Below are 15207 nucleotides of genomic sequence, written 5' to 3'. Positions count from 1 at the left end.
GACTGTTGCCTGCCAGGCTCCTCTGTCCATGGGATTTCCTAGGCAAGAATACTGGAGTGAGCTGCCATTTCCTTCACCAGGGGATGTTCCTGATCCAGGGATCAAACCCGCGTCTCCTGCATTGGCAGGCAGGTTCTTTACCACTGAGCCACCAGTTACACTGGGCAAAAGATGTAGCTTGAAGCTGGTATGAAAGCATGAAAGCTGGGAGTCTGAACTGAGATTCTGCATAAATGGGACCTCAGTGAAAGGGTAAATTTGGAGGAAAAAAATCTACCTATAGCACAGGGAGTCATCAAGGATGTTTGTCTGTTTGGTCCTGGGACAAAAAATTCTGAGAGAATATTATTTCTAACCTAGAATTCTATGCAAAGATAAGTTATCATTCAAGAGTAAGGATGGAATAAAATTTTTAAACATGCATGTCTCAAAATATTTACCTTTCATGCTCTCTTTAAAAAGCCAATAAGGACTGGGTTCCTTTGAAATGGGAGAGTAAACCAAGAAAGAATAAAATGTGAGATCTAGAAACCAGGGTATCCAACACAGGAGAGAAAAGGGGATTCACAGAATGATAGTGAAAAGAAGTCCCAGGATGGCAGATCTGCAGCAGGCTAGAGCAATGAGTAGAAATTTCAAGAGAGAATACATGGCTTCCAGGAGGACAGTCTCAAAAGAAAAAAAAAAAATGATGGACAGAATACCTAAAGTGTTTAAACAAATTGACATCTTTTCATTCCTTTTAAAGGACCTGAGGATGAATTAGTGATAGAAACAAAAAACTAAGCAACTTTAAAAGGGAGGCAATTAATAACTCTAAGAAAAACAAATCATTGTATTAAAAAAAGGAACTTGGAACAGTTGACAGAACTTTTGCAAGAGTTGATAGAACTTTTCTTCTTTATCGATATATATTTCAATATATATCTATACCTTCCATATCTACATCTTTATCAAAACTCAGTATACAACACACACACTACTATATCTAAGATAACCAACATGGACCTATGGTGTAGCACAGGGAACTCTACTCAATATTCTATGATAACCTATATGGGGCAGGGGGGAGTCTGAAGGGAAATGGATATAAGTATGTGTGTAATTGGGTCACTTATTTGTATGCCGGAAGCTAACACAACATTGTGGATCAACTATACTCCAATAAAATTAAAAAAAAAAAAATTTGGTATACCAAAAAAGGTAATTTTATGTAGGTAATTTATACTTCCATACACCTGATTTTTAAAAAAAAATCAAACTGTACTTTTAAAATGGGTATATTTTATTGTATACAAATTATAACTCAATAAAGTTGATTTTTTAAAAAGGGAAATATAGGGACTTCCCTGGTGGTTCAGTGGCTAAGAGTTGGTGATCCCAATGCAGGAGACCTGGGTTTGATCCCTGGTTGGGGAACTAGATACCACATGCTACAACTAAAGGTCCTGTATGCTGCAACTAAGATCCAAAGCAGCCAAATAAATAAATGTTTAAAAAAAAAGGAGGGGGGGAATGTAACACTAGTACACTATATAACTCAGCTGTAAATAAGTCCCTCATAATTGATTTAATAAGAACTTTGATGCTACTTTATTGGGAGATTAAGAAAGGGGGAGCTTATGTACATTGGAGAAGGGCAGACAAGGTGCTAAATGAGTCAAATCCTTACTTTCCATAGTGCATTACAATAGATATTGTCTAAAACTTAAAGAAAACAGTACTATAAATATGGGACTTAGAAATATTGAGGGCATTATCAGAAGGAAAAAAAGAAGAGCTGAAAGCAGTTGCTTCTGAAAAGTAAGAATAATAAACAAGGAAGGACAGTGCAGGAGACCCTTGTTATTTACTAAGTCTTGTAACTATTTGACTCTTTAAATTATATATATATATATGTATATTGTTTGCATATACAATATATAAACTAACAAAAAGAGAGCATGAAAACAATCTAGGAACAAACCTAAAAAAGGTAAATAAGATTTTTATGAAGAAAATTATAAAACTTTATTGGGATATGTTTTAAAAGACTAAAATAAATGGAGAAATTCTAAGTGAATTAGAGCCTCAAATGTAAGAGGCAAGATTAAACTTTTATATGAAATTTTAAGAAAATCTCTTTTAAGCTATTAAAATAGGGAATAATTTCTAAAGCAAAAACCAGAAATCACAAACCATAAAAGAAAAACTGAAAAATCAATTTCAATAAAATTTAAAAGCTTCTATTTCTCCTAGAGCCCAGATTGTAGTCCATAAACGTGTTCCACAAAAAGAAACCATTTGAGCTGTTTCTTTAACCACTTTATTAAGACTGACATCATAATCAAAATCAAGGCTTTTAAAAGAAATATCTGATTTCATTTCTGAATATAAAGTAATATGAAGTAAACACATGAAGTATTATTGTCAAAAAAAGTTGACACTGAATCTAATTAAAATTTAGATCCAAACTCCAGTTTACAAGAAAATACTGAAAAAGAGAAGGAAGTTAGCCAATGTTCACTGCAGCATATATACAGCTGCCAAAACATGTAAACAACTTGTGTCCATGGACAAATGAATGGATAAAGAAAATGTGGTATATGCATACAGTGGAATATTATTCAGCCATTAAAAATAGTGAAATCTTGGCATTTGCAACAACATGGATGGAACTTAAAGGCATATGCTAACTAAAATAAGTCAAACAGAGAAAGACAAACACCATATAATCTCACCTACACATGGAATCTAAAAACAAATAAACAACAACAAAGCCAAGTTCATAGTTACAAAGAATAGACTAGTAGTTGCCAGAGGTCAGCAGTGGGAGGTAAGCGAAATAGGCAAAGGGAGCTAAAAGGTACAAACTTCTAGTTATAAAATAAGTAAGTCATGGAGATGCAATGTACAACTTGGTGACTATAGTTAATGATACTGTATTGTCCCAGGTGGCGCTAGTGGTAAAGAATCTGCCTGCCAATGCAGAAGACATAAGAGATGCGGGTTCAATCCCCAGGCTAGGAAAATCCCTTGGAAGAGGGCATGGCAACCCACTCCAGTATTCTTGCCTGGAGAATTCCATGGACAGAGGAGCCTGGAGGGCTACAGTCCATAGGAGTGCAAAAAGTCAGACACAACTGAGCACGCCCACAAAGGAAGGGAAAGGCCATGTACATATCTGAATTTTTTGTTCTTTAGTGTACAGGTAAGTTGAAAATATTAATACATCTGTTTGCAGTCACCAGAAATAGTAGGACAAAGTTTGTTCAGACATAGGTAAGACTGAATCCTTCGTCAGTCTGATAAATATGAAATACTACTATGAAGAAAATACAAAATCTAAGTACTTTTATATTATCAGCACCAGTTATAAAAATGGAGCTCACTAACCCAGGACCTGGGAGAATGAATGAGCCAATAATCTCTTTTGATAAGTCAGAGAAAGAGGTTTGGGCAGCTGAAATAAAAAGTGATAAGCCAGTAAATCAGTGAAATTGTATGATGAGATAAGGCAAAATGAAGGAGCAAAGAATGCCACAAGGATAAAACCAAATGAAATATGTTGAAAGAATACAACATAGCAGATATGATGTCCACCTCCAATAATCTATAAGAATATACATTTAGCAAATGCAATGCAAATGACAAAGATGGTAAATTAAAATGGTAAAATACATTTTAAACAAAGAAGCCAAATAAAGCTAATATACTACTGTGGTCTTTCTGTGAGAAAAGCAGAAACCACATGGGATAACCTCACAGTAAAATCTGAGGAACTCAATCTGTAGGAAGTGGGTAGAAATAAAAGAACCAAAAGCTAATAAACTCAAAACTCAAAGGTAATATTCTTATCTACCAAAAATCTTATTGAAAAAGAATCAATGTTTAGGAAGTCGCCTTTTAGGCTTCCCTGGTGGCTCAGATGGTAAAGCATCTGCCTGGAATGCGGGAGACCTGGGTTCAATCCCTGGGTTGGGAAGATCCCCTGGAGAAGGAAATGATAACCCACTCCAGTACTCTTGTCTGGAAAATTCCATGGACGGAGGAGCCTGGTAGGCTACAGTCCATGGGGTTGGTTGCAAAGAGTCAGAAACGACTGAGTGACTTCACTTTTTCACTTCTTTCTTGTGAGCAAAAGGGAAGAGAAATAAATTGGCTCAAAGAAGCACTGCTTTTAAACCACAGCACAGCTGGAGGTGTTACTTTCTCCCTTAAGGAGCTACTTGTCATCCCTTAGCAAACAACTGCCTCCTCAGGCTGTCTCAACTCTTCAACTGTTTATATGTATTTCCATTGCGCTTCCTACAAGTTCACGTTGATCCCAATCAGACAGTTCTGAATTTTGGCTCAAGTTTGACTTTGTTCTTAATGGTTATTCAGGAGGCTACTTATGTTCCTCCACAGGTCAGTTCTGTTGCCTTCTACTCCAGGTCAGAATGCAAGCTGACGTGACAAAGCCAGGATTTCAGGAGTCACTGGTACAAGAGAAACCAAGCAGAGATAGCAAAGAGAGCAGAGACCTGCTAGTCAAAGTCACAACTTAAGAAAGCTCAGAGGTAGGAGTATAGGTAAAGGATGCTGTGTAAGTGATGTGGAAACAGGAGTAAGGAAGGAAAAGAAATGAGACCGTGAAGAATGAGTTAACAGAGAAGGCGATGGCACCTCACTCCAGTACTCTCGCCTGGAAAATCCCATGGACGGAGGAGCCTGGTAGACTGCAGCCCATGGGGTCGTGAAGAGTAGGACACAACTGAGCGACTTCCCTTTCACTTTTCACTTTCGTGCATTGGAGAAGGAAATGGCAACCCACTCCAGTGTTCTTGCCTAGAGAATCCCATGGACGGGGGAGCCTGGTGGGCTACCGTCTATGGGGTCGCATAGAGTCGGACATGACTGAAGCGACTCAGCAGCAGCAGCAGCAGCAGAATGAGTTAATGAGGATTCTGATCTCAGGGATGAGGAGGAGCCCTAAAATAAGAAGTGATCAAAACCATAAGAAGAGGTAATGGCTTGGGAATAAAATGTCCTTTTGGCAGTTACTTTACTCTTTACCTCATGCCCTCTCCTATTTATTAATAGTTGCCCCTAAGCCTCTAAGGGTTATAGGAACTTATTTGCATGGAACTCCCAGGATCTCCAGTTCCAGACTAGGGCAAAAATAACATTTCTAAGATCTACAGATTAGGGAATAGAGAGTCTAGTTTATACCTCCATACTAAACTTTTAGACAGTAACTAAAACAGCTCCTGGGAAGACCACTAAACACCCTAAGCTTCTTGGTAAACCTGGCATCTAACCCTGTGAAAGAACACAGTTCTCTTCTCATTATCTTAGAGAAATCCTCCATTTCTTCCCTAAGTAAGAAACTGTACTCAAGAAAGCCACACACCCAACATGATAGTATTAGAGATCTCCCTTCTGATCAGAAGCACCAAAATCTACTTGTATGAAAGCACAGAAAGACAAAAGAAGGCCAAAAAGTAAAAGGAAATGTCTATATACACTGAACTTCTGGCAGCCCTGGCCAGGGAAATAAGACAATAGAAAGAAATGAAAGGCATTAAGATTAAAAAGGAAGATGTAATACTGTTTTTATTTGCAAGCAACATGCTGTATATAGACAATCTTAAAGAATCTACAATTTAAGAAAGTTATGGGGTAAAAGGCTAATACATAAAATCCAGCTGTGTGGCTATATACAAGTAATAAACAATTAGAAAATAGAATGAAAAGTACTAGTTACAATATTATCAAACTGATGAAATAGGAATAAAATTACTGAAAGATGCTCAAAATATCTATACTGAAAATTATTTTAAAAAACACTACTGAGAGAAATTACAGGCAATCTAAATGAGTAGATGTCCAAGGATTCAATATTAAGATGTCAATTCTCCCCCAAAATGACCAAAAGATTCAGTGCCATGCCAATCAAAATCCCAGAAAGCGTTTTTCTGGCTAAAAACTGGCAAACTAATTCTAAAATTTATGTGGAAATGCAAAGGACTTAAAATAATCAAGGCAATCTTAAGGAAAAGGAACAAAGTTGGCAGATTTATAGTACCTGATTTCAAGACCAACTTTATAAAGTTAAGATACTCAAGACTTTATTAAATGTAGTACGGAAGGAGACAAGACAAACAGACCAATGGAACAAAGAAGAGAAGAGAAATAGCACACACATAAAAGGCACCAGAGCAACTCAATGGGGAAAGCAAAGTCTTTTTAACAAATGATGCAAGAACAACTGAATATTCATACAGAAAAAAGTAAACCTTTATTCCTATAAAACTTGTAGATGTAAACACAAAAGAATATCTTTTTATGCGTAGGGTAAGCAAAGATTTCTTAGGATACAAAAAACACCAACCACAGGGGACTTTGCTGGCAGTTCAGTGGCTAAGACTCCATGCTTCCACTGCACGGGGCACAGGTTCAACTCCTGGTTGGGGAACTAAGATCCAGCATGCCTCATGGTATGGCAAAAAAAAAAAAAAAAAAAAAAGCACTAACCATAAAAGAAAAAATCGGTAATTTGGATTTCATCAACATTTAAGACTTCTGGCCATCAAAGTCACCATTAAGAATATAAAAAGGCAAGCCAGAGACTGGCAGAAAATATTCACAACACATATCTGACAAAAGGCTTGTATCTATAATATACAAAGAATTTCTATAATCTATAATAAAAACTGAAAAAAAAAAGGCAAATGTCTTGAATAGACATTCCATGAAGATAAACAAATGGTCAATAATCACATGAAAATGTGATCAGCATCATTATTATCAGGGACATGCAAATTAAAACCACAATGAGATAGTGTTACATTAGAATGGTTAAAATTAAAAAGATTGACAGTACCAAGTGTTGATGAAGATGTGAAGCAAATGCACTTCTTATACACTGCTGACAGAAGTATAAAATGTACAACCACTTAGAAAACTATCTGGCATTTCTCAATACAGTATATCCTACAAACTATAATGTAATTTTTTTCAAACTGTAATATTTTTACAAAAAGATCTGTAGAACAATGTTCATAACAGCTTTATTCATAATATCTAAAATTCTGAAACAATGCAAATGACCATCAACAGAAAAATGGGTAAATAGTGGTATTCTTATTCAATGGAATACTGCTGCTGCTGCTGCTAAGTCGCTTCAGTCGTGTCCGACTCTGTGCGACCCCATAGACAGCAGCCCACCAGGCTCCCCCGTCCCTGGGATTCTCCAGGCAAGAACACTGGAGTGGGTTGCCATTTCCTTCTCCAATGCATGAAAGTGAAAAGGGAAAGTGAAGTCGCTCAGTCGTGTCCGACTCTTAGCGACCCCATGGACTGCAGCCTCCCAGGCTCCTCCGTCCATGGGATTTTCCAGGCAAGAGTACTGGAGTGGGGTGCCATTGCCTTCTCCGCAATGGAATACTACTCAGCAATAAATAAGAACAAACTAGTTATACTAGTAATAATATGAATTTGAAAAATACTATGTTGAACAAAAGAAACCAAAATAAAATTATATGATTTCATTTATATATAGTTCATGAACAAGCAAAATTAACATATGGTGACAGAAATCAGAATAGCAGTTGACGTTAAAGGTGGAGGATTAACTAAAGTGAAGCACAAAGGAACTGTGAGAGGTGATTGAAATGTTCTAGATTTGGATAATGATAACCTAGTGGCACAGATGGTAAAGAATCTACCTGCAATGTGGGAGACCTGGGTTTGATCCCTGGATTGGGAAGATCCCCTGGAGGAGGGCATGGCAACCCACTCCAGTATTCTTGCCTGGAGAATCCCCATGGACAGAGGAGCCTGGCAGACTACAGTCCCATGGGGTCACAAAGAGTTGTACACGTTGAGCAACTGAGCCACAGCACAATCTGAGTGTATATAACTGTCAAAACTCATCAAACTATATACTTAATATCTGTATTTTACTGTATATAAACGTAAAATACATTTATACACAGTAAATGGGCACTGTGTATACACATACCCTGGTGACTCAGTGGTAAAAGAGGAGACTCAAGAGATGAGGGTTTGATTCCTGGGTCGGGAAGATGCCCTGGAGTAGGAAATGGCAACCCTCTCCTGCATTCTTGCCTGGACAAGAATAAAAAACTGGCTACAATCTACAGGGTTGCAAAGAGTTGGACTCAACTGAGCACACATGCAAAGGAAGGGAAAGGCCATGTAAATATCTGCATTAATTTTTTGCTCTTTGGTGCACAGATAGGCAGAAAGTATTAATATATCTGTTTGCAATCACCAGAAATAGTAGGAGAAATTTTGCTCCCCAACTCAAACAAGATGGCAACATTATCAGAATGAATTTTTTCCAAAGGACATCAATTTTAGAATAGTCAACAGTGGATCTTTCTCAGTTTATGTGCCACAAACCATGGGGGAGACTGCATCCTCATATCCATAGGGTCGCTATATAATTTTTTAATTTTTATTTACCTGCTATATCATTTTTTAAATAATTTTATTTATTATTTATTTATTTTTGGCTGTGCTGGGTCTTCATTGCTACACGGTCTTTTCTCTAGTTGCAGCAAGCGGGGGCTACTCTCTAGTTGAGGTACTCAGGCTTCTCATTGTGGTGACTTCTCTTGCTGTGGAGCATGCTCTACTGCTTGGGGGCTTCAGTAGCTGTGATACGTGGGCTCAGTAGTTGCGGTTCCCAGATTCTCGAGCACAGGCTCAACAGATGTGGAGCCTGGGCTTAGTTACCCTCAGGCATGTGGAATCTTCCCAGATCAGAGATCAAACCTGTGTTTCCTGCATTGGAAGGCGGATTCTTTACCACTGAGCCACCAGGGAAGCCCACTCATGTTAGTTGCTTAATTAAAGGAGACTAAACTTTCAAATACTATCATGTGAAGGAGCCGAAATTTTTTAAAGTTTATTCCTATTTCTTTCCACTCAATCTCTCATCGGCAGAGTCAGTTGGTGGTCTGATTTCTATTACTATACATGAAAATGAAAGTGAAAGTTGCTCAGTCATGTCCAACTCTTTGACACCCCATGGACTATACAGTCCATGGAATCTCCAGGCCAGAATACTGGAGTGGGTATCCTTTCCCTTCTTCAGGGGATCTTCCCAACCCAAGGATCGAACCCAGGTCTCCCACATTGCAGGCAGATTCTTTACCAGCTGAGCCACCAGGGAAGCCCCTACTATACATAAGTTTTGCTTATTCATGAACTTTATATAAATGGAATCTTCTGAAGTACATTAGAAATGTATCTTTTTTATAAAGATGTAGTATGACTGAAAAATACTGGAAACTAGTGACTGTGACAACTGAGTGTCTAAATCTTTACTAGTAACAAAACTAAACAGCAGCTGAAACATGGGCAACAAAGTATGGGGTACTAGAATATATTTTTTAAAACACATTGTAAACTGCAATGCATTGGGAAAACAAGATGATATTTATTTTCAACAAATAAAAAAAATCAATAAACAGTTTTTCACCTTAAGTTTCTGATATATGTGGCGCAGAGAATCTGCAGTTCCCATGTCAGCTTCATCAGGAATACACACAATATCTAGCTTCATTTTCATCTTGTTGAAGTCTGCACACAAAGCCTTTTGGACATCCTTGGTTGTAATGACAATGACTTCTATAGCATGAAAAAAAAGGAAGGAAAAGTGCAAAAACTCTCATTCATTTAGACAATGGTTATACTACTTCAATTAGATTTGGTCTGTTTCTGGATTTAGTAATGACAGCTAATATTATTGAGATTTTGCAACACACTTTACATGCATCTTCTCAATTAATTCTTACAGCAAATTATTTAAAAATTGTAAAACTTCCTCCATTTTACAAATGAGGAAACTTGGACTAAAAGATATGAAGTGATTTTGTTCAGCGTACATAAAACCAGTAAGCAAGAGATCTAAGATAAAACATGTTAATATATTAAACACCACTTCTTCCTGACATAAAGAATGCAAAAGAGCACTTATTAAACCATATGCCAATGAGATTCTATTCTATTCTAGTTTTAATTTTTGGTCGCGCCACGCTGCATGTGGGATCTTAGTTCTCCTGACCAGGGATTGAACCTGTGTCCCCTGCATTGGAGGCATGGAGTCTTAACTACTGGACCACCAGGGAAATCCTGGGATCACATTTTACAACTTCATTCACTACAAAGAAAGAGCTATCACCACTTCCCATCAGATTGCTATTAGTGTTTCACTGATGATCATAATGAATCCAGTAACAGACAATTTCCATGTAATAGATGCCTTCACCTTATCCATATAGCCATCAATTAACAAAAACTTGGGGTTCTGTCATGGATCTTTGGCAGGGTAATGTAATCCACTGCAATATAACATGTGTTGCAGATATCTGAAGATTAGATTTTAGCATCTCTAAAGTGTAACAATTTCTATGTGTTTCATGATAGTGCTCAATTATCTCTTCCTTTCACTATAATCATTCTTTTTTTCACTTTCTTCTTTTCTTTCTTCCTTTCTTTTTCATATCATTTAACCTTCCTTCCTTCTTTCTTCCTTTTCCCACTTAGCTTTCTTTCAGTCATTAACTCACTCATTCAACCAACAAATACAATTATATTTAATATGTAAAGGCCAAACAGGCACTGAGAATTCAGAAATGAACTAAACATGGCTCCTATTCTTAAGAAACGTAACATGAAATTTTAGACATGAAAATGGTTAAGGAAGGCTTCATGGAAGGGATGGCTTTTGAGGCAGGCCATGATGAACTCAAGTCCAATTTAGTATATACCATATATAAAATGCTGATGTTACAGAGATGAATTAGACACAGTACCTGATCTCAGGAAGATAAGTCTAACATGCCACTAACTACAGCATAAAGCAGACCTTAAAAGGTACTGAGATAGAAAAACGAAATGTGATGAAAACATAGAGGACAGGGTGACTGACACTGTTTGGGATTTCAAGAAGGTGACATTTCCATACAGTGGAGAGATTTTAGGTCGAGTGAAGGGAGTTAACTATAAACATGGGACAGTCAGTCTCATAATTGGACCAGTCAGTTCTGTTCAGGCACTCAGTCATGTCTGACTCTTTTCGACTCCACGGACTGCAGCACACCAAGCTTCCCTGTCCATCACCATCTCATGGAGCTTGCTCAAACTCATGTCCATCGAGTCAGTGATGCCATCCAGCCATCTCATCCTCTGTCGTCCCCTTCTCCTCCTGCCTTCAATCTTTCCCCGCATCAGGGTCTTTTCCACTGAGTCAGTTCTTCACATCAGGTGGCCAAAGTATTGGAGCTTCAGCTTCAGCATCAGTCCTTCCAATGAATATTCAGGACTGATTTCCTTTAGGATTGACTGGTTGGATCTCCTTGCAGTCCAAGGGACTCTCAAGAGTCTTCTCCAACACCACACTTCAAAAGCATCAATTCTTCCCCACTCAGACTTCTTTACGGTCCAACTCTCACATCCACACATGACTACTGGGAAAACCATACCTTTGACCAGACGGACCTCTGTCAGCAAAGTAATGTGTCTGCTTTTTAATATGCTGTCTAGGTTTGTCACAGCTTTTCTTCCAAGGAGCAAGCATCTTTTAATTTCATGGCTACAGTCACCATCTACAGTGATTTTGGAGCCCAAGAAAATAAAACCTGTCACTGTTTCTACTGTTTCCCCATCTACTTGCCACGAAGTGACCAGATGCCATGATCTTCGTTTTTGAATGTTGAGTTTTTCACTCTCCTCTTTCACTTTCATCAAGAGGCTCTTTAGTTCCTCTTCACTTTCTGCCATAAGGGTGGTGTCATCTGCATATCTGAGGTTATTGTTACTTCTCCTGGCAATCTTGATTCCAGCTTGTGCTTCATCCAGCCCCGCATTTTGCATCATGTACTCTGCATAGAAGTTAAATAAGCAGGATGACAATATACAGGCTTGACATACTCCTTTCCCAATTTTGAATCAGTCCATTGTTCCATGTCCAGTTCTAACTGTTGCTTCTTGACCTGAATACAGATTTCTTGGGAGGCAGGTAAGGTGGTCTGATATTCCCATCTCTTTAAGAATTTTCCACAGTTTGTCGTGATCCATACTGTCAAAGGCTTTAGCATAGTCAATGAAGCAGAAGTAGATGTTTTTCTGGAAATCTCTTGCTTTTTCGATGATCCAACGGATGTTGGCAATTTGATCTCTGGTTCCTCTGCCTTTTCTAAATCCAGCTGGAACATCTGGAAGTTCACGGTTCATGTACTGTTGAAGCCTATTTTGGAGAATTTTGAGCATTACCTTGTTAGCATGAGAAATGAGTGCAATTGTGCGGTAGTTTGAGCATTCTTTGGCATTGGCTTTCTTTGGGATTGGAATGAAAACTGACCTTTTCCAGTCCTGTGGTCACTGCTGAGTTTTCCAAATTTGCTGGCATATTGAGTGCAGCACTTTAACAGCATCATCTTTTAGGATTTGAAATAGCTCATCTGGAATTCCATCACCTCCACTAGCTTTGTTTGTAGTGATGCTTCCTAAGGCCCACTTGACTTCACATTCCAGGATATCTGGCTCTAGGTGAGTGATCATAACATCATGATTATCTTGGTCGTGAAGATCTTTTTTGTACAGTTCTTCTGTGTATTCTTGCCACCTCTTCTTAATATCTTCTGCTTCTGTTAGGTCCCTACCATTTCTGTCCTTAATTGTGCCCATCTTTGCATGAAATGTTCCCTTGGTATCTCTTCATTTTCTTGAAGACATCTCTAGTCTTTCCCATTCTATTTTTTCCTCTATTTATTTGCATTGATCACTTAGGAAGGCTTTCTCTCTCCTTGCTATTCATTATGGACAGACTAATGCTAAGCAGGGCTATGAACTTCCTAAAATAATGAACTATATGAACAGAATGAACAAAGAGTTTATAGATCAACTCCAGAATATCATGTTTAGAAGTCATTCTCCAAATTCTGAGTTAGCCTCATTCAGAAGGAATTTTCTATATAACAGGCATTTAATATACCACAAAAGACTATCCCCAAATATAACTAAAGATATATAGCAAGAGGAAAAAAAAAGTGATAGATGACAAAGCCATAAGAACTTACTAAAGGAAAGTAGTATATTTAAAAGTGTATTAAGATGTGTCATTCACCTGTGATACTGAGTTCTAAAAAGAAAATCTTTTCTAAAACACATTTCAATGTCAATATCATATAGACCACTGCAAAGAAGTGTTCATGGGTCTGTCTCAAGAAAGTATGAGTGGAATAAACATTGGATCATAAGCCTAGGGCCCAGGATCTGGCACCACCTCCATCTGCTATATCTATCTCTAATCTGCTATATCTAACCAAAGGACACCTCAAACTCATTGTGGCCAAAGCCAAACTCACTGTCTTCGCTCAAACCTGTTCATTGTCTTACATTTCCTCTCCTATTACTGACATCACCATCCACTTAGTTACTTACCTAAGCAGAAAGTAGAGGGAACTCATCCCTTTCTTTCTACTACCCCTCCCCATGAATCAACAACTTTCCCAAATAGGCCTTCTTCACCATCCTTAGCACTAATGCCTTAGTTCAGGCCTTCTTTGTTGTTAGCATGGACTTTTGTATCAATCTCTTAACTCATCTCCTTGCTTATAGTCTTGACCCCCTCACACTAATTCTTCATACAGCTCCTAAAGCAATTTTTAAAAAAATCTGTATTTCAAATTTACTACCATAAAGTTGTTCACATTTGCATATTATCTTTTTTGTTTGTTTGCTTGTTTTGACTGCGCTGCATGGCTATAGTATCTCAATTCCCCACCAGGGACTGAACCTGGGCCATGGCAGTGAAAGTGCAGAATCATAACCACTAGACCACCAAGGAACTCTCTTGCTTATTAACTTTTAATGTCTGTAGGATTTGTGGCGATGTTTCATCTTTCATTCCTGTTATTAGTAATTTGTGTCTTCTCCCCTTTTTTTGATCAGTCTAACTAAAGATTTAACAATTCTATTGATATTTTTTTTCAAAGAATCACCTCTTGGTTTTACTGATTTTCTCTAATGCTTTTGGCTTCTATTTCACTTACTTCTACTCTTACCATTTTTATCTCCTTTCTACTTGAGTTTCATTTGCTTTTCTTTTTCCAGTTTGTCAAAGTAGAAACTTAGATGATAATTTGAGACATTTCTTTTCTAACAGAGAACTTAATGTTATAAAATTTTCTCTAAACATTGCTTTAGCTACATCCCTCAAATTTTAAAACATTGAATTTTCATTTTCAGTAAGTTAAAAACATTTTCTAATTCCCCTTGTGGCCAGATGGCCAAAAAGCACAAGAAAAGATGCTCAACATCACTAATTATTAGAGAAATGCAAATGAAAACTACAATGAGCTATCACCTGGCACTGGTCAGAATGACCATCACCCAAAAAAATCTAAAAACAATAAATGCTAGAGAGGGTGTGGAGGAAAGGGAACCCTCCTACATGGTTGGTGGGAATGCAAATTGGTACAGCCACCATGGAGAAGAATATGGAGGTTTCTTAAAAAAACTCAAAATTGAAACTACCATATGACCCAGTAATCCCACTCCTAGGCATATACCCAGAGAAAACCACAATTCAAAAAGATACCTAAAAAAAAAGATACATGCACCTCAATGTTCAGTGCAGCACTATTTACAATAGCCAGGACATGGAAACAACCAAAACGTCCATCAACAGAGGAATGGATAAAGAAGATGTCATATATATACTTGGTGGAATATTACTCACTCATAAAAAAGAACAAAATAATGCCGTCTGTATCAACATGGACGGACCTAGAGACTGTCATACTGAGTCATGTAAGTCAGACACAGACAGATAAACATCATATGATATTGCTTATATGTGGAATCTAAAAAAAAGGAATACAAATGAAGTCTGTATAGAAGCAGAGCCACAGATGTAGAAAACAAACTTATGGCTACCAGGGGGCAAAGAGGGAGAAGGGATAAACTGGGAGTTTGGGATTGACGTAGAAACACTACTATATAAAATAGGTAACTAATAAGAACCTACTGTATAGCACAGGGAACTCTACTCAGTACTCTGTAATGGCCTATATGGGAAAAGAGTCTAAAGAAAGAGTGGATATATGTGTATGTATAACTGATTCACTTTGCTGTACACCTGAAACTAATACAATACTGTAAATCAACTATACTCTAATAAAATTGTTTTTTAAATTTCCTTTGTGG

The 15207-nt window shown here is 37.6% G+C and overlaps 1 protein-coding gene across 3 annotated transcripts in view; it reads right to left on the bottom strand.

Moving 5' to 3' along the window:
• EIF2B3 (eukaryotic translation initiation factor 2B subunit gamma) overlaps positions 1–15207 on the bottom strand; it is a 117160-nt gene that overhangs the window by 95019 nt on the left and 6934 nt on the right. For all 3 annotated transcript variants that reach the window (XM_055586073.1, XM_055586074.1, XM_055586075.1), the window contains exon 3: positions 9476–9624. In XM_055586073.1, coding sequence (XP_055442048.1) covers positions 9476–9624 — 149 coding nt within the window. The remainder of the gene's footprint in view (positions 1–9475; positions 9625–15207) is intronic.

Source organism: Bubalus kerabau, chromosome 6 (assembly GCF_029407905.1).
Source record: "Bubalus kerabau isolate K-KA32 ecotype Philippines breed swamp buffalo chromosome 6, PCC_UOA_SB_1v2, whole genome shotgun sequence".
Lineage (NCBI taxonomy): Eukaryota > Metazoa > Chordata > Mammalia > Artiodactyla > Bovidae > Bubalus > Bubalus kerabau.
This window is presented reverse-complemented; position numbering and strand designations above follow the sequence as displayed.